The following is a 27,348-nucleotide window of genomic DNA, read 5'->3' as shown; positions in this document are numbered from 1 at the left end:
CACGGTTAAAAACAAACCATGTCGCGTAAGTGGCTTGATTGTCGTGATGCAAATATATCGCAGTCACATCATCACCCATTCTCTCGGATCGAGCGGACTGAAAGGTGCCACTAAAACACGGTTATGGAGCAATAGGAAGCATGGATCGATTTGACAACATGTATATCCGAAAATACATACGATCTAATTTTCAACTCAAACTCAATTGCTAATCGTATGATGTCACACGGGACTAACAAAACATCCACAAATCCACCGCATATTTCGCCATGACCTTCCGGCAATCGATCTCGGTAGGACAACAAAGAACACGAAAGAACTGCCTCAGAAACAGCATCATCCAAGCCATCTAGCGGTGTACACTCCTACTCAACGTCTCGTACAAGACGGAATGTCACCCATGGCCAGAGATACTTTGTCTGCCACCAGTTCAAGCTGTAAAAGTTAGTGTCGGAACAGTTCATAGCACAAAAGGTAAATCTCACAAGCTCTTCCGACCAGCAATGCGTGGGTGCAGCGCCCAACTTCCTCCAACTACTGCTATATGCTTCTCATCCATAAAGTCGGCTACATCATCATATTGTCAGCAATATCCATCTGCTAGGCGCTGATTTACAGGACTCACCACTGTAACCGGGATAAATATCCATTGGCTTGAATCCAGGCTGTGGCTCAAACAAAGATCCCGTCCATTCAGCTGCTCCTCCAGTGTCACCTAATCCGCAAAGATAGTCCTTATGGGTGATGCCTACAGGATTGAGGTTTCGAAATCCAGAATTCGTTTCTGCCAAGTCAACAAAGATGGCGCGAGGGTCTATGTGAAATTGATGATTGACTTGACTCGCAGGTGCCTTCCGTCCACGCTCAACATATTCGTGGATACTACGTAATTCATGAAGCGTCGGCAGGCGACCTCCAGCCCACTTAGCGTATCGCTTAACCTCGTCAAAAGAGGCCATTACAGGCCAGTCTAGTGCTTGTGCCAGAGGAATTGGACCCCAAACGGTTTTGACGCTGTGACGGGCGATGAACGTAGTGAAATCTTCATCCTCTCCAGCATTGCGTGTCTTGTGCCACGTTGCTGGGATTTGCAACTGTTCAAGGTTGAACAGATGTCTTGCGTACTCACCGTTACTCACCGGTCGACCTTGTGCTTCGAGTTGCGGGACTCGGACTTCGTATGGTTCGCGTTCGTTGTCCCACGCAAAGAATCGATCTAGACCCTCATCACTTTCAGGGTCATGGAAGCCTATGGTGAATTCCTGTGCAGGAATTTTGAACCATGGGTTCTCGATTCGTCGCGAAGCAGCCGCCTTTGCAAGCTTTACAAAATCAGGTTTAGGTATATCAGGAGGAGGCAAAATGTTCTGACTCTGGATTGTCATGAAGAGAAATGTCTCAGCGTGAAGGCCTGTTACTTTTAGTTTTCGAGACGTTAAAGACAGACCTGGGGATGTCTACCTTCGTGTTCGAATCCTATCCAAAGAGCGCGTCCTATGCACCGATCTGAATAAGCTCTCCCATTGTCGTAGAGCGATGCGATTCGCCTCTTCACGCGCTCACGATAGTGCAGGATATCTTCCAACTTGGGGAACACGTCTGGAAGCTCACTATGATCGTGGCACTTAGAAGGGTCATCAACATCGGGATCTATACCGCGCTCAAATATCTGATGATAATAAGCTGGTTCAGTTGGTTTGCCTTTGGCCGCTCTTGTCAAATGGATGTCTTCACTTTGGTGCGTTGTTAATACGGAGAATCAACAAAGGACAAGGAACCTCACAATGTAGGTATGTGGCCGAGGTAGAACAGCAGTGGGTTTCTCAAAGGAATGGGCTGTTCCATCAATGCCTCTGGGCGTATCATCTTGGTAGTAACAAGTTCCCAGACATGCCAGAGCTGCTTCCATTCTGCTAACGAAGGGACAGGAGCTGGAGCATATTGCTCTGGTTGCAATGGGAAAGCATAGGGGTTCTTCATATCAATTGTCGTCTTGTATAAAGTTGCAATCAGGATGGGTTTGTGATTGAGACGGGACAACAGCAGCTGTCTTGTGGATACAAGAATAACATAAGCTAAAGTTGGACTATTGGCGTACCTCGACGTCATCATGTCTCAGGTCCGGAGAAATAATTCATCGTTCTGCAAATCTGCACATAGTTATTATACAAACAATGGTCATGTTCCAATACCTCCGTAATGTCTATGTACATTTTCCTACTCGGGAGGCATTCTGAGCTTATGAATGACATGAACGGCCAGATACCAGCTGTTACACGGGTGATTAAATGCCTGCCGGCTCGTCGGCGATAATCCGAGGTCCAAGAGACGGCACGTTACTAGACTGGATACAGTTTGGCGTAAGTCAAGAGCTAATCATTTGTGCAACTCGGTTTTGGAACGGTCCACTGGTCAAACAAGGATCCTGATAACAGGTGCAATCTGACAGACATTATCTACGTGTATTACTGTGCATGGACAGGTCATTTGCAGTGATTCCTTTATGGGAAATCGAAGCAACTTGTCTCAGGCTTCTGACCGCAGACCAATTACAAGAAACTTGTTAGCTCGTCATACTGCTCCTCGATCTACAGTTACCAATGTGCCACTTCATCACTATGCGGCCTACTCGCCCTGCTTGTCGATAGTCACATGAATCCAATCAGAATCTTCATCAGCAGTCCAAAACCTAGCAAGGAGAAGTAACTTGAGAAGTCGCCTGCGTTTCGGGAAGAATGAGCTGAGTGATGAAAGGCTCTTAACCTGGCTTCATGGTGCTACGAAATACTCTGAACGATTCCGGGGTTGCGGAACAAGATCCAAAACACCATAAATGACAGTCACCCGGCGTCACTTAGCAACGCTCGAAAGCTACAGCAATGTTTGGTATGTATCAGGCTCCGATGATATCACTTTCCAATGTGAATAGCTGCGATCTCTGGCACAGAAGAAGCCGTACAGGCATGGACTTGATTTGTCTTTGTCGGACTTGATCCATGACTACCTGCCAAGCTTTGCCTCATTATCATCACTTTCTTCTCCACCTCATGCTATACTTTGTATATGCAATGCGCCGAGCTGAGGTGTATAAGCACGGCATGGGCTACTGTGTTCTGTTGCACCATGGTTACCTTTGGAAATGAACTAGACGACGCGTCAAGCTCGTCTAAAGATTGTTTATTGTCGTCATTGGATAACGCGGCCCAGCCGATTCCCTTAGTCTCTTCAGCTGAAGAATTCGCATTGTGACTGAGGCATAATGGCAGAGACTAGCACTACCGTAGTGACGGTTGGTTGCGGAGTCTAGCACGCGTCAACTTAGCCATTTACGCAGCATATGCATGTATGAGAACTCATCCAAAGTCTAATCTTCTTGACCCCAACCTTTTGCGTCACGACTTGAGCCTCATCTCAACTTATTGACCAACTTCATTTAATCAACTCTTGCTTACTCAGACCTCTCACATACCCTCAAACGTTTCATCCGACACCCGACATTTCATTGGTTCACATATCATGTCGTCGGACTTATCCCCTACAACCATCATCTCGGCACTCCCCGTGCTCTTCGGAGTGACCGGCACGAGTGTCGGCATTTACAGCTTCGTGTCTCCCTACAATGCAATTCGTCTTTTCGGTCTTCAAAACACATATACCGAAAAGGCCACTGCATCGCATCCTGAAGCCTTCCAGAAATCTCTCATCTACGCGTATGGCTTGCGCAACATCGGCTCGGGACTCAGCACGCTTGGTCTGTTTGCTTTTTGGCAATTCTCGCCTATCTGCCAAGTCAGCCCGTTAGCTGCGGCGGTGGTCCAAAGATGTATGGGAATTTGTTTCATCTGTGGATCCCTGGTTGCAGCTGGCGATGCAGTTGTTGCAAGGCGTTTTGCAAACCAAGAACACATCCAGGGAGAGGCCGAGGATAAAGCTACCAAAGCTAGCATCAGTCACGCCGTTACTGGCGTGGTTATCCTCGCGACAGGTCTGTTTCTATATCTTTGAGCTAGTGTGTTTTGTGGTGGACATTCGGATCTTGTAACAACATCTTCGCCTCTCTGGTCTTTATGAATCATTACTGTATTTTGCAGGCCGATTGCCTTGATCTTCGGAAATGTATGAACAAATCGCTCTCTCAAATTGAATGCCGATAAATACTATTTAACAATGATAGCCCGTGCATCAACTTCAATTACCTAAATCTAGTCCATCAATGTTTGCGATGCACACCACTGGTGTCGCCAGTATCATGAATGGCATTTGGGGCCGCTCTCTCAAAACTCTCTGGCAATTTCTCCTGGAGCTTTTGGGGGACCTTGGAAGCATCACCACTATCTTTGGCATGTGATTTATCGGTAGATTGGCCAGGAAAGGTACCGGTTGGGTGGATCTTAAATGTTAGACTTGAATACGATTAAGTCGAGAGAATAACGTACAGAATCAGGCAGAGCTTCCTCAAGACCTTTGGGAACGTGTCGTGCAATACCCTCAGGAATCTTTGAAGGGCCCGTAGCATGGGACATGCCCTGGCCGCGCTCGTTCTCGTAAATCCCAGACGTGTTCATTATGTGCTAAGCGGTTTATCCGGATTGGTGTTGTGAAGCTATGCTGGTAGTTCTGTAAAGAATAAAAGGTTAAAATAAAGTATTTCTTGGCAAATTTAAGGCTGGATATTTATAGCCTGGAGCATAGAAGAAGGTGTGGAATGATAAACGTCATGGATATAGTGGACTTGAAGGAGGGGCGTTATTGATACTGTAGAAATACAGAGTACCTATGTAATCATAAACTGAGCGCTGCGATATCGTGAGCTGAGAAGATGCAATGACATTGATTGTGGATATGATTGACGCTCGGCTATCCAACTGTCACTGTCACCATCTGAGAGGCTGGCATGTTGACGGTCGATGACGTAGGGATATGTCACTTTTCACGTCTCCGCCGAAGCGAGATGAGAAGAGAAAATGAAAGCATTGCGGCCTAACCACGTATGAGATGAGCCACCGTCGTAGACATCCCTGTATTGAGACTAGACACAAAAAATTGAAGTTGATTGAGAGACTCGGACTTGGATTTATCTGAGTAGACACACCATGATTGCACGTGTGTTGTGCTCCCTAAATACCTGTGGTTGGGAGTAAAATACGTCAGCGCCCATCGCAGGCACAACTAAGACATCGAACAGATTAACACCAAGAATTTCGATTACTGGAAATGACATTTTGAAGTTCACACACGGCAAGCTTAAACAGAAAGGGAGCAACAAGTTTAACTTGCTTAATGGTGAACATTGCTAGGAATTCGGCGTCGCTAAAGTCGGACTGCGTGTCATTACTCTGGTACGATGTGGCAGTCCAATTCGAAACTCGCATTGCGTTACTTTACTGCTTCATCAACTTGGCAAAAATAAAATATTACTGTCTTACGGCAAATACATGAGAATTTATTGTGTATGTCTTATCACTTTCTGGCTAAATAAATATGCTATGTGATAATAAAGACAAGACAATGGAGAAAAAGAGGTAGGTTCAGGGTAGAAGGAACGTGACAGCTCGGCAGATGGACGAGGATAATACGCTATCAGATAACACGACAAAAGTAGTGGATAAAAGTTAAGGATCTAATTCGGCTAAACATCAAACTCTGATCCAATCATTTTCGTAGCTATACCCCATCCGATCTTGGCGATGATAGCTTATCAGCACGTGATTTGGCGTCTCAAGCGAGACACTCAACGCGTCTCGATGTGGAAGGAACCTGAAGCCTGGAATTGGCATTTCAGAGTGTCCAATTCACGCCTGGTGCATCATAATTGTCACAACTATACTTGTATTTGTCATTGATTCAAACCGACATCAAGCAAACTGTTCTTTCTTCTGACCTGTCGGGAAGATAATGGGCATCCTCGATGACGACTTCGACTCTGGGGACGCGCTCTTTGACGATGTTGATGAGGATGACCTCTTATTCGATGGTGTTGAAGAAGCTGATCTGATCGAAAAAAACCCTGGAAAGCACGGCAGAGATAAAGAGAACGAGGGTGTTCCCGTCAAAAAGGCTCGACATGGATCCGCCAGCACAACCAATGGTCAACTTGGCGAGACCCAAAGACTCCAGATTGCCCAGAGAATATTGGCAGATAACTTCCGCTACAAATCTTTTCGCCATGAGCAAGAAGCTGCCATCAGCAGGATTTTGAATGGCGACAACGCCCTTGTTGTCTTTCCCACTGGAGCTGGAAAGTCACTTTGCTACCAGGTACGCATCATTACTCAAACCGTAGTTAAAAGCTCCGAGCTGACATACTCATACAGATACCTGCCATCGCCTTCCCAGAGATGGACAAGGTGACCAAAGAGCGACATGCCGACGATTCCGGCATCACCATTGTTGTCTCACCTCTGATTGCTTTGATGAAGGATCAAGTCGATGCCCTCAAGCGAAAGGGCATTGCAGCAGAATGCATGGACTCAACCAAAACATGGGACGAAATACAAAAGATTAACAAAGATCTCCGCGAGGGCAAGCTGCGCTTGTTGTACTGCGCCCCCGAGCGCCTCAACAACGAAGGATTCGTGGGGATGATGAAGCATGTCAAGGGCGGAGTCAGACTGATTGGTGTGGATGAGGCACACTGTATCTCAGAGGTATATTCTTCTACGACCAATTATTTCCCAAATCTAACTCTGGATCTAGTGGGGCCATTCCTTTCGTCCCGATTATCTCAAAGGTTTCTATCCTCCGACCTAGCCGCTTGGACCTAAGCTGACCCGATACAGTTGCACGATTCGCCAAAGAGATTCAAGCAGAGCGTGTCATCTGCCTTACAGCCACAGCCACGCCGCCTGTCATTGACGACATTTGTCAAGCGTTTGACATCTCTAAGGAAGAGGTCTTCAAAACATCTGTGTATCGACCAAAGTGAGTGCCGACCAATGTATGAACTATATCGGGCTACCACTAACTTGTTCCCCAGCCTGCGATTGGAAGCAGAGGCTGTCCAAGCGAAAGATGACAAGTACAGTATTTTGTACGAGTTTTTGAAAACACACCCTGGTTCAACTCTTATATACGCTACTCTTCAAAAGGTTGCTCCAATCCCTGTGCACCCCATTACCACCCAGACGCTGACTTGTGACTCAGCAAGCTGAAGAGTTGGCGGAACATCTCACCAGGAAGGGATTCCCTGCCGCTCATTTTCATGCCGGTATGAAGATAGAGGAAAAGAAGGAGATCCAAGATGATTTCATGACATCAAAGATTCAGACCGTGAGCTTTACTGCGACACAAGGATGAACAGCGCTGATGACGATCCAGGTTGTGGCTACCATCGCATTTGGCATGGGCATCGACAAGCCAGGTATGTCAGCATATCACCTCACAGTACACGACTAACGTCTGCAGATATCCGCAATATCGTCCACTGGGATGTTCCAAGTACCGTCGAAGAGTACTGCCAACAAGTCGGCCGTGCTGGTCGTGATGGCAAACAGAGCTACTGTATGCTGTACCTCTGCCGCGAAGATTTTTGGATCCGCGAAAACTTTGCCCGTGGTGACCTTCCCTCACGAAACTCCCTACGAGATCTTCTCAAGGACATTTTTGACGGTGATGTGGTCAAGCTTCACCAAGGCGAGACTTTCAAGGTCAGCCACCATGTCCAGTCTACGAAGTTCGACATCCGTATCAGTCCTCTCAGCGTGATCTACGCAGCGTTGGAATTGAAGTTCAATCTCATTCGTGCCACGACGCCAGAGTACAGCTCATACAAATTCGAAGCAACCTCAAGTTACTACCCTCGTCTCAAGGTTATCAACTCACCCGAGAGCAAAGCCATTCTTCAACATGCAAAGAAGGCCAAGAAGTTCCATTCTATCGACCTGACAGCAGTAGCCAATAAAGAGGGGTTGCGACGGAATGACCTCGTTAATCTCCTCAATGACCTGAACAACAACGGCGCCATTATCCTCACAGTTGGTGGCGTGGAACAAAAGTACAAGGTCCTAGCCAAGCTACCCAAGACCGACGCCGCAATCGACAAATTGACGGACGAGCTCTACGAAGACCTTAAGAGGCGTGAGAAACAAGCTCTGGAGCGTCTTAAAGAAGTTATTGACTTTGTCACGTCCCCTAAGTGCTTTGGTCTCTCACTTGCGCAGCACTTTGGCATGGATCTTCCCTCCAACGCTAAGAAGTGCGGCCACTGCACGTTTTGCTATCAAGGCCAACGCGTTGCACTGCCACCTGCATCACCGAAAAAGGTCGACAGGGCTGCGATTAACCAGGTGCTCGCAGCGACGGATGTTCGTGATGACGCGCGGTTCCTGGCAAGGATCGCATTTGGTATCAAGAGCCCTCGTGTTGGGAAGCTCAAGCTTGACAAGACGAAGGCGTTTATGTGTATGGCGGATCAGGATTTCGATGTGAGTTGTTCTCTACTTTTGGTGAAGTGTCGCTAACTAGCCCTAGGCGATTTTGAAGGAATTTAAGAAGGCTTGTAAGGAAACGGACGACTAATTGGCCGTCGGTCATTTGTCTACTGGGTTTTCTGTCTGGAATGATTTATCTGGCGCTCTGTATGAACGTAGGTGGCTCAGAGTAGCATTCTCTGGAGTTTCACCATGAGGTATTTTTCTTGGTCGGTTGTGTCTGGTTCGTCAATGGTTCGGGGTTTAATGACTGTGTTGTGTTACATGATCGTACCAAAGATTAATGAGTCCATCAAGGTTTTGGCTTGTGTTGCATTTATGTAGTACGAAACTGAATGTCATGGTCTTTCTCTACTTGAGGCTATCGGAGAGAGGATATTTGATTTGCCTGCCACTGGATGGATGAGCCACTTGACGTTTGGGCTGCATGTCCTCGTTCCAGGCTTGCTGCATGGATCGTGAGCTGAAGATATCCCGATGGGAACCGGCAGCAGCTGAAGCACAGTACCTGATAGATTTCACGTGACAACGAGGACAACTCGATGCCTGGTTGCTAATCCACTGTCTGTTCGCCCTGGCGAAGTACAGTAAATAAACAACGCATATAAAAGTGGTCTTAGCAGCTTACTATTAATTTATTATCCATACTAGCACTGTTTTACGATTTGCGCCGAGTTCTTAGTATGTCTGGTGAAACCTGGTTAAGGCTGACATTTCCATGGGTCATCGCAATGTGAGCCGTGCGATATTATCAGGGATCGTCCCAAGTAAATATTTCCGCGTCAACGCCGTTAGCAAAAACACCAGATGGAACTAGACGATGGAAGAGTTGTAACGGGCTGACCTAGAGTTAATTGCCTTTTAGCAAAATGTGTCGCGTTTTCGTTTGTAGTGCCCCTCCATACCTGAGCTAGTGGTTTCGGTAGCGCCTAGAGAGAAAAATGAATGCTCCGAGGTGGTGGATGGAACTGGCGTCATTATGGACGGATGGATGGCATATTGCGAGGTTTTCTACCTTTTGTCTTGTTTTAGAGTTCTATGTGTGATGGTTGGAGAACAAAGATTTAAGCAAAGTTACATTCGGCTTCGTTTTATTTCTACGACTTTCCTTGTTTTCCCATGTTTCTCGTGTTTATGCCAAATGCAAAATTGCATGCAGGGGAAAAATCAGGAAATGCGATGGCGTCAGGGCACTAAAGCTGGACTTGACATGGGAGGGTTACTTGGTACCTATAGCTGTCTTGGCGGCAGTGTGTACAAAGGCATTGAGAAGAAAGATAGAGAGTAAAAGAAAAAGAGGGTTGATCCTGGGGTAACGTTGATCTACTCTACTCAATCTGTGTGCATAATGGATAACCCACGTAGTCCGTGGTAGACTCCATTTGAGTTTTTGTTGATCTATTTTTGTGCAATTCGATGCAAGTGACTACTAACGTGGGGTGTTTATTGTACTGTAAATACTGTGGGCTACTGATACTGTACTTGTTCCTGACCTGACCTTGTCTGGCCTGATCCGATGGTACCTAGAGACGTGGGGCCACATCAGTATAATGCCTTTACTTGTAACATCTCATTCTCTCTAAAATTAATCTAGGCCAACGCCCTGTCTTCCTGACGTAACGGCCCGTTGACTGATGTTAATGGCATGGTCAGCCACCGTCATCTGCCATCAACAGCCAAATAATGCGCTGTGATATTGGTCTAATGCTACAGTGTATTGTTCCCATGATTTGACTCTGGGTACGAGCAGCAAGAATTGCGTGTATACGAGGCTTGTCCCTTTCTCGACCCCAAAAATAGCAACCCTTTCCCTCTCTTTGGCTTTTGGTTGTCTGACAGCAAGAATCGACATACCTACGTCACTCCCACACCAACCAAACCGCCCTGAGCTGGCATAATATGGAGCCGCTAGTTACGCGGCGATGGTTGATCTTTGACCAAGGAGGATACTATCCCCAGTTTTTAGTTTTTCTCTTACTGTGCTGGCTTTGCTTCGATGCGATGAATGGAACAAGCAAAGAAATAGGGCACCAAGAAAACAAGTACCTACCGTACCGTATTGTACCTGATTCTTTGGACTGTAGTACAAGCACAAGCACAAGCACGCACCAGCCCACAATCCTTTGAAGCTTCGGTCCAATTTTTCGCCTGATCTTTTTCTTCTCTCTCTCTTTTCCTTAACAGCCAGTTGCAACGTTGTTCTTTTTGTTTCAGTATTTTCTCTAAAAAGAATAATAAAGAAAAGGCTCTGCCAAAGATCAAGGTTTCTTCCCATATCTTTGTCCTTCGTTTAATTCTCTTCTTTTGGCGGTTCGTTCCATTCCATTGCATCACCTTTTTCTTTTGCCCGGCACTCCCGAGCGATCTGATCTTATCGAGAACCGAGAAATCGCATGTCATCATCAACAGTGTTAAGCGACCGATTGATATAACAGTTGAAGCATTCCCAACTGCGAGCACAAAGTTATAAAGGAGCGTTTTAAAACAAATATGGTCTTCAACGAAAATGGCCAAAGAAATGGCCCCAACTATGATGCGCCACGCGAGATGCAAGATCTACCTGCTGGCCAAGCAGTAAGCTTTAGCCCCTTCAGCCTCCAACAGTTGGCAACTGCAATAGCGACCTTACAGGGCAGCTACGCCAGCGCCAGCACCAGCCTCACTGGAACCTGTCGCAAAACAATTACAACCACCGTTTCTAACTTGACCTTTCTTTTCCTTCCAGTACCACTTTCGCGAATCTGACGACGCAAACGCCTCAAACCGATCGCCCGTGAGCAACCCATACGAACCCGATTATGAACAATTATCTCCCCCGCCCATGCTGGGCGCACAGCGCCCTGTCCCCGAACAAAACGAGTCGAGCCGCGATCTTCTACACAGCTCTTACCATGGCAGTATAGGTCAGGCCAGCTTCGACCAGGGCAGCCTCGGCCACAACAGTGCCTATGGAGTTGGCGCTTTCGGTCATTATCCTCCTGACCAGCACGGTCGGTTGCCTGGCTCGCCGGGTTACGAGTACCCAGAACCTGAGTACGATGTCGAAGCCTCCCGCCTGGCTGAATCACGCCTTTCTGTCGTGCATCGTACACCTACGATGCAGGAATGGGGTCAGAATGGGGAGACACTGTCTGTTTCGCCTGAATTTGCCCACGGCCGCCCAGATTCGACTTACCAGGAATTCGACGTTGACGAGAGCTGGATGATGCGCCAGCAGCAAGCACAACTTGGACCTGGTGGCCTCGGTCGCTCAAAGACTCGCAAGGTCAAGCTTGTCCAGGGCTCCGTCCTCAGTATCGACTACCCCGTCCCCAGCGCCGTCAAGAACGCCATCGAGCCCAGGTATCGCAACGGTCCTGGAAGCATGGAGGAGGAATTCACAAAGATGCGCTACACAGCTGCTACCTGCGATCCGAACGACTTCACCCTGCGCAACGGTTTCAACCTCCGCCCGCGAATGTATAACCGTCATACCGAACTCCTCATCGCAATCACCTATTACAACGAAGACAAGGTGCTTCTCGCCCGAACCCTACACTACACAATGAAGAACATTCAGGACATTGTGAACCTGAAGCGATCCAAATTCTGGAACAAGGGAGGTCCAGCCTGGCAGAAAATCGTCGTCTGTCTCGTCTTCGATGGTCTCGATAAAGTTGACAAGAATGTCTTTGACGTCCTCGCCACTGTTGGTGTCTATCAGGACGGCGTTCTCAAAAAGGACGTCAATGGCAAGGAAACTGTCGCCCATATTTTCGAGTACACCAGTCAAATCTCCGTGACGCCCGATCAACAGCTTGTCCGTCCTGACCCCGACAAGCCGCATCGCAATCTGCCCCCCGTGCAGTTCATTTTCTGTCTTAAGCAAAAGAACAGCAAGAAGATCAATTCGCATCGCTGGCTGTTCAACGCCTTTGGTCGCATTCTAAACCCAGAAGTCGCCATCCTCATCGACGCCGGAACAAAACCTGGCCCGCGCGCCCTGTTGTCTCTCTGGGAAGGCTTCTATAACGATCGTGACCTCGGCGGTGCTTGTGGTGAGATCCACGTCATGTTAGGCAAGGGTGGAAAGATGCTTCTCAACCCGCTTGTCGCGGTACAGAACTTCGAGTACAAAATTTCCAATGTGCTCGATAAGCCTCTGGAAAGTGCGTTCGGATACGTCAGTGTCCTGCCTGGTGCGTTTTCAGCGTACCGCTTCCGTGCCATTATGGGACGACCATTGGAGCAGTACTTCCACGGCGACCACACGCTCTCCAAAACTCTAGGCAAGAAGGGTATTGACGGAATGAACATCTTCAAGAAGAACATGTTCCTTGCCGAGGACCGAATTCTCTGCTTCGAATTGGTCGCAAAGGCGAGTCAAAAATGGCATCTGAGCTACATCAAGGCATCCAAGGGCGAGACCGATGTGCCTGAAGGCGCATCTGAGTTTATTGGCCAGCGACGTCGATGGCTTAACGGATCTTTCGCCATGTCTCTCTATTCTCTTATGCATTTCGGACGAATGTATGGCTCTGGCCATAACGTTGTCCGACTCTTTTTCCTCCACATCCAGTTCGTGTACAACTTACTCAACGTGCTGTTCAGTTGGTTCTCGCTCGCTGCTTTCTATCTCACTACCACGATTATCATGAAGCTTGTCGGAACGCCACAGGTTCTATCCGGGTACCATGGCTGGCCGTTTGGCGATATGGCTACGCCAATTGTCAATGTTCTGATCAAATATATTTACATCGCTTTCCTCGTCCTGCAATTCGTCCTCGCTCTTGGAAACAGACCAAAGGGTGCTCAGTACACTTACGTCCTCTCCTTCATGGTTTTCGGCTTGATCCAGTTGTATCTTTTGGTCTTGACTGGCTATCTCGTGTACCGAGCCTTCACTGGAACGCCCATTGAAGACCAGATCTCATTCGCGTCCGGGCAAGCCTTCTTCGATAGTTTCTTCGGAGGCGATACTGGTGTCGCAGGTCTGATCATCATCGCCTTGATCACTATCTACGGTCTCAACTACATCGCGTCCTTCCTCTACCTAGATCCGTGGCACATGTTCCACTCCTTCCCTCAATATCTTGTCCTCATGTCAACCTACATCAACATCCTGATGGTTTATGCCTTCAACAACTGGCACGATGTGTCCTGGGGAACAAAGGGTTCCGATGCTGCCGAAGCTCTGCCCTCTGCCAACATTGTCAAGGATGAAAAGGGCAAGGAAGCCGTTGTGGAAGAAATCGAGCAGGAGCAGGAGGATATCGACAGCAAGTTTGAAAAGGTCGTTTGGCGAGCCCTCGCACCAATGAGCGAAATGATGGAAGAACAGCCCGAGAAGAAGGACGTTGAAGATTCATACAAGTCTTTCCGAACTGGTCTTGTTATTCTTTGGTTGCTGTGCAACATTGTTCTCATTGTCTTTGTCACAACAGACGATTTTATCACTCTCGGTGTCTCTGTAAGTTATCTTCCCCTTGTTCTATAGTTCCAACAGCATGCTAACCCATTCCTTTCAGAAAGCCGCAGACGTCCGTACACCCATGTATTTCCGTTTCCTCCTCTACTCGACAGGTGTGCTGTCTATTGTCCGCTTCATTGGTTTCCTCTGGTTCATTGGACGAACTGGTATTATGTGCTGCATTGCAAGGCGATAAAAGCCTGGAGCAATAGAAAGTTTTTGCTTTTTGGGGGAAGAAATGTCTTATGAACTTTTTATTACTACACTCATAGGTTACACGGCGAAACTTGGTTTGTCTACTTCTTTTTTTCTACCTGCCTTTGGCATGGGTTGCCGTTTCTGGGAATGGATGTTGTGGGTTGAATCTCATGGGGTTTGTGTCAATATTCGGCGTTTCACGAACTCTACATATCGAGCGGCGTTACTACATAGGTATATTGTGTCTAGGTTCTAATCTAATACATATTATATATATCAGATTCTTGTCTCGCCTTTCCCATCTTGTCAGTCAAGTCATATGTGGGCTTCAGACTCGTAGCGTATTTGGAACGGTAATGGGTAGTTTTGTTGCAATTCTAATAAGCACATATCCAGGCTATTGTAAATCGTGTGATATGAGGCTTGCATTACTTATTAGTCCTGTCCTGTTGTTTTAAATCTACTCGAAAAGTCCCGCCCAATGCAAGGTCTATGAGCAAGCGTATATACGAATATCAGCACACCCATCATTATATCCTGGAAAGCTTGGCCTTGAACTCTTGCTTCCATTCAGCCTCTTTCCTCTTCCATCTCCAACGGTCCAACTTGGGAAGAAACATGCTGCCCCAGATGACTAACCAACGTGCTTCGAAAGGGGGCAGATAACGTCCTGTTGTGCCCTTGACAGGTTCTCCTGCAATATCCCTGAACCATTCGAAGAACCCTTGATAGTCAGGGCCAATGCTGTAATATGATTTGCCTCCTCGTCTCTCCAACACGCGTTTGCGCTCCCATTCTCGCTGGTCCTCGATTGGTGGAAGGGGCTTGGAGCGGCCAGCCAGGAAACGAGCGACGGCAACAGCTTGCCATTCGTATGCTTTGAAGGTGAAACTTCCGATCTGCAAAAGTTAGCTAGGCCGTTACGCTGTACAATGACGGTGAAAACTCACCATTCCAACGAAAGTCAATGTTGGATCCTCCATATCCCAAGTGTGTTGATACACTCCAGGTAATCGTCGATAAGCATTCTTAACGCGCTCCTGAACAGCAGGGAGAAATGGAAAACTGAACGTGTAGCCTGTTCCGTAGATGATGTGGTCTACGTCGTCGAGAAAAGACCCATCTGTGAAATAGACACTGCCAGTCCTTGGGTCCAGACGATCGATGGCTGGTTTGACGGAGATCTTTGGATGTTCCAAAGGCACCCATCCGTAGTACTCGATGGGCTCGTCTCGTACAGAAGCGTAGACTGGGCCGTCTATAAAGTCTAGGATCTCGTACATTACCTCGACGGAGGACACTGAAGCTCCAACGACGATAACACGCTGCTAACTGTCAGTATGAACTGAGTGGAATATTGTGGACAGATGGGGATTGTAACGTACCTTTCCTTTGTAGTGTCGGCCTCCTCTGAAGTGCTTACTGTGAAGAATTGCACCAGGGAATCTCTGGTTGTATTCTAGGAATCCTTGAACCACAGGAAACCAGGGCACGTTGTAGTGGCCTGAGGCAACAACCACAGCATCAAACCTCTCCTTCCACCAGTAATTGCTTCCGTTGACAACCTTTCGCAGAGTTATCACCCATTCATCTCCCTCTTTGACAACGAGCTCCACCGTCGTTCTGAGTTCGAGCAGCTTGTCATGGTCGCCGCGAATAAAGATGTCTTCAACCCACTGGCGAACAACGGTGTGATGCCGAAATGGAGCACCTGGCCCATATTCTTTCAGCGTCTGCTGTGATAATTTGTTCGGTAGAGGCTCTTCAGTGTAGCCCATAATCTCAGGTGCGATGTTGCTATGCAGATTTTCATGAATTGGCGTGTCTGAGTACCTGTGCTGATGGCTATTGACTTTCTCATTGAATGGAGTCACGGCTGGTAGATATTCTGGAATAGGAATACGTTGATCCGCTTCTCCAGCGACCAGAGCCTCCAGCGAGGGGACTTTAGGTGGTAGATGTGGTGTGTAGACCCTTTAGAAACTCAATTTCAGAACTGCTATCAGAAAGGAGAGAGATAGAGTGGTATCGTACCATGTTCCTCCGACTACGATTCTGCGATCAAAGACGCGAATTGTATCAAAAGCTTCTTCTTTGACAAGAGCGTCTGTCGCAATGGCACCGGCTGGACCGGCTCCAATGACGGCCACGCGTCGGATGTTCTGAGGCATTTCGTAAGGGTTTCTCTCCCTTCAGGGGTGAGACTAAAATTTGCGGTCGCGACAGCGCAGCTTCATCACGCGACCGGACGGAACAAGATTGAGCGAGTGGATGTTAATGGAGGAGTTTCTACACGTTTAGATGGCGCTTCATCCCTTCTGTAAGAGAAGAGGTTGGATTCGAAGATGATATGATGTGATGTGATGATTTGAGGTGAGATGTGATGAGAGGTTGGCCGAGGTTGAACGAATTACGTGGCTGAATGGCCTGTGAGCGCGTCCATGAGTGGCGCCGTCGCCTTAGTAATTATCCAATTTTAGACAATGGCAGAAGAAAAAACACGAACACAACATCCTTGTTAACACACCAACCCTTTTCTTGACACACTATGTTTCAGCTTGCTCTGCCCAGCCACATTATCAAGCCTCGTCCAAGATATACTGAAGCGACCAATCCGGGGTTCTCCACATGTATCACAACCTTGGATGAGCTTCTTTAGTGGTCTAAACAACCGCTGGGCTTTCGTATATGTGAGATTATTTATTCCGGATTTTCTATCCTTATAGTACAATGTTTCTCAAGTATGGGCATGGCGTGCACTTCTCTCTTACAAAATGCGCAATATTTTGAGCAACCTGGCAGGTGCTAGCAGCGAGTGGTTTTTGGAAATAACTCTTACCACTGATCAAGCTTGGTTGAATACACACCATTTATCCCTAAAACATTGATTCTAAAAATCATGAGGGATACCGTTCAAGTTGTAATTGAAAGCCCTAACTCTCTAAGAACCAGAATTATTATGTCCATTGTGCCGCGTGAGAATGAACAGCTTCAGGTGATCCAGAAGATTCACATATAGATAAACATATGTAAAAGCTATTTCATACACATGACTGAATATGATTTCAAAAGAAACAACCTGATAGCTAGGACTGTTCTTCTGCCGTCTAAGAGCAGGGTTTTAGACATTGGCTCAAGGTATTAGCTGAAGCATATTCGTGTAGTGAAAACGACGTGGACGGAGTCTAATAAGAGGGTGTGTTCTGAAGGTGGTTTAATCCGGCACGTGGATGCTATGTATTGTACCAGCATTTCAAGAAAACCCAACCGTATTAGACAAACTTGGAGATTGCGATACTATGGCACTGAGTCCTAATGAAGGTCGCCAAAAGAAGAGAGGTTATTGACACCAAGACCCAAACACGATATCACCAGAGTCTCCCAACATCTAAACAACAAGATTTATGTGAACATCAGGATTTGACTTTTCTTCATCGATCTATGCCGAAGTGGCGTGTCATATGTGCAAGCGAGTTGTTTGAATGGACGAGGTAATGACTACTCAAACGGTAAGTGTTACTGTCCCTCCCAGAACAGTCAGACTCAGTCTAAACGGGAGCTGAATCTTCATGGCATTTGCTGCCTTGCACCTCCAATTCCTCGCATCGTCACTGCAACCTATAGTGCCTGGCTAATTCACAAAATGGGTGGAGATGACTGTAATGAGGCACTAAAAGACAACCGAACTGCTCCTGGCAGCGAAAGCTAGTCCAAATTTCACAAGGCTGATAAGCATACTCACGATGCCTGTATGATGCCGTGGCGGCAACCAAGTGTAAGTGCGGCGGACTCTGATCACCGATACTGATCTGGTTGTCGACCTCGTTGGCAATGCTTGATTTCTGTCATGTGCCATGCAGAAACTCCCACTCGCTTATCACTAACCCTTCGAGACTCCAGTCTATGTATTTCTTCTCTTATGAGAAAGGCTGCTACTTTCACCCAGGTCGGTTTGGTCATTCTACCTTGCTATCCAATTCAGGAACTGCGGTGGATATCCATCACAGCTTGCATCCAGATTGCCAAAATTTTGGTCATGTGATGCAAGACATTACACTTCTAGAGGAGGATATCAGAATTTTGGTGGATATCTCGTCGCCATTAATGTATTGACGATGATGTTTTACAGACGTAAAGGTTGTGAGCATCCAAAGCCACGCTTGTCGTCTCCCTCCAAAACTCAAATCGCTGTGTTATTTTTCATATTTGGTGGCTGGATTGAGAACGGCGATCGGGGATCCCGCCATACTATCGCACACCGGCAACTCACTTGGTAATAAATGGAGCTAATTGATCTCTAGATCAGGTTCCGTAAGATGTTGCGATGTCGCTGTGCAACAATGACAGAAAGTTGACTTCAATACATGACGCAGAGAGGCTGAATTAACGACGTAACGAATGTCGCATTTATTGTTACCCTCTCCATCTGGAGGCACCCTCATGACTAGGACCTGAACAACGCTCGATCATTGTCTAATGGTGTGCCACCTTAACCGGTATCGAGTGTCACAAACCTTGGCTTCGAGCCTGATCAGCTATAGACAGAAATTCTTGTGTGTGTCCTTTCTTTGGAGGGCAATAGTCCAACAAATGCCGCATGGTTAGCGCTACACACAACAAAGAGACAATCATTCCAAACACGAATTTGGGGTTCGTGCAGTGCGAGGATGTAGACTGATTGGCCTGTCTCGTGCCCTGGAGGGGGGGTTATCAGTACCCCAAGGCCAAGCGAGCCCATCCAAGACAATCTCGATTTAAGCTTTCGGTGATATGACCCCAGGACATTCTTGTCCAGCCTAGTAGACTCTGCACCATGTCGATCGGGTACCGGCTTATCATAACACACAGCTCGGTATCCCGGTCCGTTTCAGCCTCGCCTGCTGGTTGTGCTAGTCTTATCATCTGATGTGCATACTAAGGTGAAGTCCAAAGCTGGTTATCTCTTCACCGAGATCTCACCGCTTCTCCAAAATCTCCTGCAGATATCACCAGATCAAGTCACGATGGGCAATGGAAAAGTCAAGTGTTTCTAAAGTGTAGTTCTCAATTTGTCTAGAGATGTATGCAGGATGCTATAGTAAACTAATTAGGCATCTGCTAAAGTCATAATCTGTCGTAAAGTAAAGCAAATGCAATCTTATAGTAGTAAAAAACATGAAACTCGCTTTTGTCTTGCAAAATCCTCCGAAGCAAAGAGAAATCAGTAAATCATCATCAAGAAATGTCCAAAAGTCTAGACAACAATGGTCTTCTTGGCTGGCCTCAAGTCAATTCCGGATGAGTAGTTGGCTTGACCATTGATCTTGGTGTTGATGGTTGTTGTGGGAACCTCCTGCTGAGCGGGCCAGATCTCCTTGCCAGCCTCCTGCTCCTTCTTGTGGTGCTCTTGGAGAGCGGCGCGGACGTTCTGCTGGAAGAAGAGAGGACCCTGCTCCATCTCGGGGTGCATCTCGCCGTTGATGAAGACGCCGGCGTTGACGTTCTTCTGGGCATTGGCGCAGAGGTACTTGTCCTCGGACATGACACGCTTGTAGAGCTCAGTGATGAGGGTGAAGTCATCATCGCTGGAGTTCTTGTTGCGGAAGAACTCGTAGCGCATGGTAGAGCGGGTAGGGCTGTGGGGAACGAAGCGCTGGATCATGAAGAAGTGAGGAGAGATGTTGGTGGAAGCATTGGGGAGGTAGTATGTGACAGCAATGCGGAAGCCACGGTCAATCTGATCCTGTCGCTGAGCACCAAAGTGCTGGATGTACTGCTTCTGAGTCTCGACCCAGTAAGAGTTGAGGTCGGCAATGGTGGGGATATCAGGGTGAGCGACCTTGCAGTGGTAGCATTCGTTGTAGTTGTCGGCAAGGATCTTCCAGTTGTAGTCACCCTCCATCTCCCAGACGTGGTCGAAGTTGTAGTCCTCAAAGTTGTAGTAGGAGAAGCGCTCATGGGTGTCAAGGTTGTCAAAGTCATCCTCCCAGGCGACCTCGGGAACCTTGGCGCCGTCCATGTTAATCCAGATGAAGCCGCGAGCATCAACCTTGACGTGGATGGGGAGAAGACCATTCTGCTTCTGGTCAAAGCCAGTGCTGGCATCACCGTGGTCACCCTGCTCGGGAGCGACGATGGGGAAGGCACCGAATCGGGTAATGTTGTGGAAGGCGTTGATGTTTCCGTCCTCGTCCTTTGCAATGACAAGCTCGAAGTTGGCGATCTCATACTTGAGCCAGTCGCCAGCCTTGCGGAGACGAGCCTGGTGTGTGGTGAGAAGCCACTTCTTGGAGAAGATAGCACGCTTCTCAAGCTCGTACATCTCAACTGATGTGTACCATGAAGCGGGAAGGGCGCGGACAGCAGACTTCTCAGGGGTGGTAGAGCAGGTAGTGGGAGCAGCAGAGGCGCCACCGAGGCCAAAGCATCGTTTCAAGAATGATTGAGCCATTGTGTTTGTGTTTGTGTGTAAGAGAGAAGAAGTGGTAGTTGATGCTCTTGAGGATGAGATGAGTAAGTAAATCCAGAGAGATAAGGGACTTGTAAAGTCTTATATAAAACTTGTTGTAGTAGTTGTTGTTGTGAGTGTAGAAGAGTGTTTGTTGGTGATGATAATTTCTGTTTGAGGCTGGAACTAGACGTCTTCTAAATACTTCTTTCACATCTGCCAAATCTGATACTAAGAATACCAAAGGGCGTGGCCTTACCCATCGTCAATCTGAACACCCCTTGCCACCTGATACCTGATGCCGTCCATATCGATAGATTGAGTTGTTGCTTGCAATCAGGTGGCCATCTTGCTCCGGTGTCGACAACCGGTCACATGATCGGAGAGGCTATCTTTGGGGCCCGGCTAGCATTGTCGCACCCCCTCTGAACAAGCCATGTCCGGCCTCAATTAGACCCTCCCAGAGTCATAGATGACGGTTCTTACGAGTCTTGAGTAGGGGTCTGTTCCTGCTCTAAGCTACCAGACACTCTGCTTCGTGACATGTTCCCCCACGTTTGTTGTGTTGTGATGTTGCAATGGACCGTTCCGGACCTGCAGATACCCAGACTTGGACCGAAACACAGACCTTGACTCTCTACTCTATCTACACTGAAGATCATGACTTTCTAGAAATCCGGCAGTTCCTTATCAGGGGCAGAAAAGAATTGGAGTAACTCGGTTCAACTTGCTCCCATAGCCCAGTACTGATAAAGTTATCGCCGTTGTTCTGTCACTGCAGCTTCTAGAAAAAATGCGGAAGACTGAGAATAGAAAGTCCGGTGCAAGTACCCCAAGTATCTTGTGCACCTAATTGGGTGACGGAACACTGAAGTTCCCATTGCCTCTTCGTGATGGAATTCAAATGCCGGCGCAGTCACCGCCTCAATGGTCATTCGGACCAGGCGATTTCGTAACAATATCTCAATTGCAGCAACAATATGCGAAGTTGCTTCGAATGCAGGCGAGTCGAAACGAATGTGAACCCACATTGAAATTGACTTAGCGATCGTGAGTTTTTGGTACGTGACCGAAAGGAATCGATAATGCCGTTGCCAGAGGCAAATTATTCGAAGATAGTGTAGATAGCCAGGTATAGATTAGCCCCTGAAACGAGCCCGGCGAGGACGAAACGAGGCATTATCGACCAACAGCAACTTTAGGCGAGAGTTGCAATGGTCGGTAATGCAAGTCAAGACGCGCAGCCGCCTATATAGATACAGTAAGACTACTGGTCCGTGCCGGTGAGTCCGGGGTCTTGGTGGCCGAGCGAGCGCTTAATTTGGGGTAACTAGACGTAAAAGGTCTGGACTGATTACCATACTCCAGAAAATATTGGATTCGCGACTCCATTATGGCTCCATCGCGGAGTCAAGAAGTAGCAAAGGTAAGATCAACCGATGGCTCGTGTATGGGGTTGCCGCTCCATTCTCCCCGTGGGGGAGTCAAGGGAGCCCTAGACCATGAACAATCTTTGTCTGGCACTTGTTGTCGATATTTCGTTTACCTGATGAAAATGCTGGAGCTGATATTGTGAGCTGTGAGATTGTGCGAAGCTTGTTGAGAAGGAATGAATAGCGAGATTAAGTGTCAACTACAACAGCGAACCTTGAGTTTAATATGCAAGAGCACATCCACGATAACTCATTAAAAATCAATAATGCATGTGGTATCGTATGACAAAGTATTTTGTATCGTTCGTTTTCTATACGCAAGTGACATCAGAGTCGTTCAATAATCTGGGTGCTCTCCGAATAATAGCTTCTTTTGTTTCAATTCTTATCAAAGGCTCTTCAAGAGCTCTGCCCTGACCGTCATGCTGTCAACGAAGGTATACCTGCATCTATCACATCTTTTTCTAAAAGTTAACATCACAACTATTGTATATTGTTCAAAGTGTTCAGATTCACTCGAAGAATTACAGCAAAGAGACCCCAAACTACTACCTTGTACATCACTGCTTTGAAGACGCGTATCAATCTTCACTACTGCAAGGATGATATAAAATGAGCCTCAGGCTGATCATCGCATTTCCCTACCCTGGAACAAGCATTCGGTTTGAGCCATCAATAGAGCATGTTGCTCTCCTTCCTAACTACGTAGGTTAAAAGAATCTCACTAGAAACTGCAAGGAACTGAGCGATTGACCTGTCTGGCATAGAACAAGTTTTGGAAGATAGACATATCTTCCTTGGCCGTGTCATTTCGTGAACGATCTGCAGGTAGCCGTCTGACGGAGCATTCTGCACACTACCGAACCGCGTAGCCAAGATAAGGAACGCAAACAAGATCTTAGAACAGACCGAAGTCGGTAATATTCCAACATTCTACGCAGCCGTTGTGCATAAATCTTCTGGAAGGCATCATTGCCATCAAACCCTTGTCTCAACTTGATACATGTAGGAGAACATTCTTGGAAGCGAAGCCGATACACGGCGTTCACTCCGGGGTTGTAGATAGATAACAGACACATCCAAGGTGAAGCCGGACACAACCTGGTATGGGAAACCGCGTGGGCGTATCACATTGCATCACGATGGTTTCTATCCCTTGAAATCTCGATGGTCAAATGATAGGATAAGAGTAGCGCTAGGAACGCAAGGACCAGGTTGGAGCCTTCTGGGGTAGGATGACGAGTGCCGGCATTGCCACGCCCACCAACGCCTCGACCATGATGGACCTCTGATGCCTTGTCATGGGGAAGTGGGACGAGACTACAATGCTGAATCAAGATAAGCAGGAAGCGGAGTCGGTATTCTGACAGAACCAGATTGTCTAGGCTAGTTTCTGCATGCTTGGCCGGTCTTGGAAATTTTGGAAGCCGTGTTGCAGGCACGTTGGTGGATGGTGTGAGGCATTGGGAGGTGAGCCAAGATAAGCCTTGGCCATCTCGCATCTGGAGACCTCATCCCTGTCTTTTGTTCGATACCAATTACGGTTGGCGGAACGTAAATTGTGCATGAAGCTAGACCCAGACCGGTAGCATGGGCTACGCGTTATCTACGTTGTATGAGTGCGGAGAAAGGATTCCTTTTTTGCTAAGGCTAAGTGATATCAATGATCTCCGGCTAGCCGCCATGCATACCGATGAAGAAGGGAAGACAGTAAAATGCGGGGGAGGATCCAACGAGGGTAGAGATGATTCAGAATTGAGATAAGACTTTCCCCGATGTGGGATTAGGAGGGCAACTCGTACATGAGGGTTGGAGGAAGGTTGGAGCAACGCCTTGTGGATAGCTTCACACTCGGTCATAGTCATAGTCATTATGGTCACGGTGAGATAATCGCTGGATAAGACCTACGTCTGCGTATGCATGCCTTGGTGTGGTTGGCCTGATGACTTGGCCTACTCTGGGGACAAATAGACAGAGATGGAGGGAGGAGACGGAGATGACCTCAGTCTAGACGGTTGCGCTACTTGGCCAATGCGGCACTGTAGACACCTTCAAGACCTGCTTCTCAAAACTGTTCATTCCATACAGCCCATTTGATCCCAATCTCACGGTGATATCTTGCCAATCTCAAATGAAGTTATCACGACTTCACAATCCTGCCCAGGAAAAAAAACTTCATTTCCCCTCACCCCTCACGTGATCGGATTTCCTCTTCTCCACACACGGACTCCGGGTCTGAGGCCGGAATTCCAGCGATGGTCCGGAAAATGGCTTTTGGTGAGAGCCGTCCGGAATACGGTGACCACCGAGACCGGCTTCGTCTCCAACGCGGGGGTGATAAAAGGCCTTGTGAACTTGAGCAATTCGTCTTGTTTCTGGAGGTTATTGTTATTCCAACTCATATCTATACTCTTCTTTGTCGTCGTACAGGTCAATTGGAAGACCCTTTCTCCACAGTCTCCAATCTACCAATAATAACCCATCTTTACAATGGCATCTCAGTCATATCTCATCGTAGGAGCAGGCGTCTTTGGCGTCTCCACGGCCTACCAGCTCATTCAAAAGCACCCCAATGCCTCGGTCACAATCGTGGACAGGGACCCTTATGACGGAGACAACCGCGTAGCTGCGTCTTGGGATTGGAACAAGGTCGTTCGTGCTGACTACGATGATCTCCTCTACTGCCGTCTCGCCCTAGAGGCTCAGGATATCTTTGAGTCTGATCCCCTCTGGATGCCTCACTTCCACAAGGCTGGTGTTTTCTGGGTGTGTCGCAGCGACTACGCCCAGGACGTCATCAACAACTACAAGAAGCTGGGCCGCGAATCAGACATTCAGATCTACACCATTGAGGAGGCCAAGAAGCTGTACGGCGGCCTGTACGAAGAGGCTGACTACACGGGCGCCAAGGAAGTCCTCGTCAACCGAAACAGTGGCTGGGGTGCTGCAGGCGACTCCCTGCGTGCTGTGACCCGCGAGGCTATGAAGCTCGGCGTCAAGTACACCGTTGCCGATGTCGCTACGCTGCAAATTGAGAACGGCCGCGCCACAGGTATCCAGACATCCAAGGGCGAGATCATCTCGGCCGATACCGTGATCCTCTCCACCGGAGCCTACACAGCCAAGCTTCTGGAATACAGCGCCGCGCGCCACAATATGCCTGATCTGCGATCTGGCGATCGCATCACAGCTGCTGGTATCACAACCGGTATGGTCACTCTCGACGACGAATCATTCGCCAGGATGAAGGACATGCCTGTTGGCTTCCAAGGTTACACGTACAAGCACAGTGAGTATCCCAGCACACATATTTGCAACGACATAGCTAACACCAGTGACAGAGTCTCCATTTATTGGCAGCTTGCCACCCACAAAGGATCGTGAGATCAAGTGGTGGGGTAAGAACATCTTCAGCAACACCCGTCAAGTGCTACCAGGACGCTACGTCTCTGCGCCGCCTGATGAGAAGGACTACGCACAGTGGAAGGTGCCCAACAGTCTCAAAGAAGACATTGACACGCAAAACCGTCTGTTCTTTGGCAGCAAGGGTGCCCACTGGAAGTACGAGCACCACCGTATCTGCTGGTATGTAGTATCCCACAAACTCCCCGCACTGACGACAACGAGAAAGGTCCGAGTAGGCTAACGCACTGAAACAGGGACGCCTTCACTTCCAGTGGAGACTTCATCATCTCTCCGCACGCAGGTGCCAAGGGTCTCTACGTAGCCACATGCGGCTCGTTCCATGGGTACAAGTTCTTCCCTGTGCTGGGCAAGTACGTGGTGCAGATGCTGGAAGACAAGCTGGAGCCCGAGCTCAAGGAGAAGTGGGCTTGGGACAGGGAGCGTCCCGACGGCGCCTACAACTGCGAGTTCCCCAATTCGGAGTTGAAGGATCTCTTGGATCCCGCCGCCAGGCTGTAAGGGCAGAAGCCAAGAGATCAAAATAGAGTATAGTAAGTAGCATAGCATGGAAGCATGGAACAAAGCATGGAATGAACAATGATGCATTGTGGTAACCGTTGGAGGAAGGTTGTGTCCTCTGAGGGGAACTGAGCTGCGGGGAAGTGACAAGGAATGGACTCTGCTGCCAGGGATAAGAGCAGTGTGATTGGGTGTTTTAGCATAATGATGAACCGTAATGAACGAATTGAACATTTCTCTTTTACTATTACATAGTACAATCTCCAACTTGGCTCACCTTGCATGAGTTTGCCCGCTTTGGAGACCACAGCCTTGATCTCCTTCGCCAAGAAAAGATGAACGCATGTGTCTTTGCTGTTGTTCTGAACTGTTGTCGCTCTGCGTTGTCGGAGTAAGACAAGACGAACTAATTTTTTAGTTACGTAGTTTATCTCTGTAGTCCACTGCATCCTTGTCGGGTTCTCCTCATCTCCACTTCTTATCTAGTACCCTTGGCTTGGGCTTGCCTAGTAGATCATCTTTGCAACTTGTCGCTCTCTGCGTTATCTCTACCCGATGGATCTCCGGTGATCGGCGGGCAAAGTTAAAGAAGAAGGCTTGGAAGGTGTGATCTCGGTGAAGAGACAAGAGTTATTTCTGGAAGGTTTGATAGAAGGGTGGGCGCAACAGGGGGGGGAGGGAATAAAATATTGTCAATGCGAATGTAATGTGATCCAGTAGTTAGCAGATAAGGTGCGGGCGGGAGAGATACTGGGAGATGGATACAGATACACTACCATTGTTAGATGTTGATAGATAGGTAATTCCACGGTGAGAAGGGAAAGAGTTTTTATTTTAATTTTTCTGCGGTGGCCATGAGTCAATGAGTAGAGTGTAGCCATGAAGTAAAACGTTGTCAACTGATAACTGGTAGCGATGCTTACATGTTCACGAGACGTTTCAGCGTTGCCGTTCCATCCATTCAGATACTGCAGCTGCAACTAAAGTTGTCGTCTAAAGTAATGTTATGCTATGCAATGTGATGCCGTGTGCGGAACGGATGGAAAGGCACTTCAACTTCTTTCTGGCTTCTCCCTGGTGGGCCTCGTTTTGTTCGGGACCAGATTAATTGGACACCATCTCGACTATCCACGCCCCCTTTGGCCTCTTTCTCACCTCTCACCTCTCACCCTTGACCCTTGTACTGTAGTACCCAAGTACGGCACTGCACATTAGCACCAAATGTCTTAGTTTGCAGCGTTAAACCTCTCTAAAACTGCAGCAGACGAACTGACCTGAACCAGTCCATGCACTGTACCTACTAGCTAAAACCCCGCGTTATCATTTCAGAACCAGTAGACGGTGCGGGGTTTGTAAGTTCACTAGGTACAGAGTATAGAGCAAAGTATTTAGTGGAAGCGGGCCCCTGAACAAGGTTTACCAGTTTATCATTCCAACGCCTCTTACTTTTTTTTTATATTTTCTGTTAGCTTGACTGTGTTATTGATC

General features: G+C 47.8%; 8 protein-coding genes across 8 annotated transcripts; 4 read left to right on the top strand and 4 right to left on the bottom strand.

Moving 5' to 3' along the window:
* Window positions 1-309: 309 nt before the first annotated feature.
* Window positions 310-1,980, bottom strand: EDB82DRAFT_461302 (C-type lectin protein; the record flags this gene model as incomplete). The annotated part of the gene is made up of 6 exons (XM_065607876.1): window positions 310-435; window positions 486-567; window positions 626-784; window positions 863-1,411; window positions 1,462-1,733; window positions 1,784-1,980. 6 exons carry the CDS (start codon window positions 1,978-1,980, stop codon window positions 366-368), a joined length of 1,329 nt encoding a protein of 442 aa, XP_065464829.1. The 3' UTR covers window positions 310-365.
* A 1,316-nt stretch (window positions 1,981-3,296) lies between these two features.
* Window positions 3,297-4,198, top strand: EDB82DRAFT_171778 (uncharacterized protein). Its single transcript, XM_025734926.2, has one exon. The coding sequence runs from the start codon at window positions 3,517-3,519 to the stop codon at window positions 4,003-4,005; it is 489 nt and encodes a 162-aa protein (XP_025585684.1). The 5' UTR covers window positions 3,297-3,516; the 3' UTR covers window positions 4,006-4,198.
* Window positions 4,108-4,875, bottom strand: EDB82DRAFT_171785 (uncharacterized protein). Its single transcript, XM_025734925.2, has 2 exons — window positions 4,437-4,875; window positions 4,108-4,390 (listed from the first exon to the last, which is right to left on the bottom strand). Exons 1-2 carry the CDS (start codon window positions 4,563-4,565, stop codon window positions 4,211-4,213), a joined length of 309 nt encoding a protein of 102 aa, XP_025585683.1. The 5' UTR covers window positions 4,566-4,875; the 3' UTR covers window positions 4,108-4,210.
* Window positions 4,876-5,775: 900 nt separating this feature from the next.
* On the top strand, window positions 5,776-8,963 carry EDB82DRAFT_171741 (P-loop containing nucleoside triphosphate hydrolase protein). The gene is made up of 9 exons (XM_025734924.2): window positions 5,776-6,258; window positions 6,315-6,647; window positions 6,697-6,730; window positions 6,780-6,921; window positions 6,977-7,088; window positions 7,144-7,269; window positions 7,318-7,360; window positions 7,405-8,423; window positions 8,470-8,963. Exons 1-9 carry the CDS (start codon window positions 5,896-5,898, stop codon window positions 8,515-8,517), a joined length of 2,220 nt encoding a protein of 739 aa, XP_025585682.1. The 5' UTR covers window positions 5,776-5,895; the 3' UTR covers window positions 8,518-8,963.
* Window positions 8,964-10,812: 1,849 nt separating this feature from the next.
* EDB82DRAFT_171706 (chitin synthase-domain-containing protein) lies at window positions 10,813-14,160 on the top strand. Its single transcript, XM_025734923.2, has 3 exons — window positions 10,813-11,003; window positions 11,155-13,878; window positions 13,937-14,160. Exons 1-3 carry the CDS (start codon window positions 10,920-10,922, stop codon window positions 14,072-14,074), a joined length of 2,946 nt encoding a protein of 981 aa, XP_025585681.1. The 5' UTR covers window positions 10,813-10,919; the 3' UTR covers window positions 14,075-14,160.
* Window positions 14,161-14,606: 446 nt separating this feature from the next.
* On the bottom strand, window positions 14,607-16,247 carry EDB82DRAFT_475168 (uncharacterized protein; the record flags this gene model as incomplete). Its single annotated transcript, XM_025734922.2, has 4 exons — window positions 14,607-14,975; window positions 15,027-15,401; window positions 15,462-16,050; window positions 16,111-16,247. 4 exons carry the CDS (start codon window positions 16,245-16,247, stop codon window positions 14,607-14,609), a joined length of 1,470 nt encoding a protein of 489 aa, XP_025585680.2.
* A 2,853-nt stretch (window positions 16,248-19,100) lies between these two features.
* Window positions 19,101-20,819, bottom strand: EDB82DRAFT_499091 (uncharacterized protein). The gene has a single exon (XM_025734921.2). It carries the CDS (start codon window positions 20,504-20,506, stop codon window positions 19,310-19,312), a length of 1,197 nt encoding a protein of 398 aa, XP_025585679.1. The 5' UTR covers window positions 20,507-20,819; the 3' UTR covers window positions 19,101-19,309.
* Window positions 20,820-24,077: 3,258 nt separating this feature from the next.
* Window positions 24,078-26,110, top strand: EDB82DRAFT_499084 (FAD dependent oxidoreductase). The gene is made up of 3 exons (XM_025734919.2): window positions 24,078-25,225; window positions 25,278-25,521; window positions 25,596-26,110. Exons 1-3 carry the CDS (start codon window positions 24,427-24,429, stop codon window positions 25,858-25,860), a joined length of 1,308 nt encoding a protein of 435 aa, XP_025585678.1. The 5' UTR covers window positions 24,078-24,426; the 3' UTR covers window positions 25,861-26,110.
* Window positions 26,111-27,348: the final 1,238 nt, after the last annotated feature.

Source organism: Fusarium venenatum (genome assembly GCF_020744135.1).
Source record: "Fusarium venenatum strain MPI-CAGE-CH-0201 chromosome Unknown EDB82scaffold_2, whole genome shotgun sequence".
Taxonomy (NCBI): domain Eukaryota; kingdom Fungi; phylum Ascomycota; class Sordariomycetes; order Hypocreales; family Nectriaceae; genus Fusarium; species Fusarium venenatum.
This window is presented reverse-complemented; position numbering and strand designations above follow the sequence as displayed.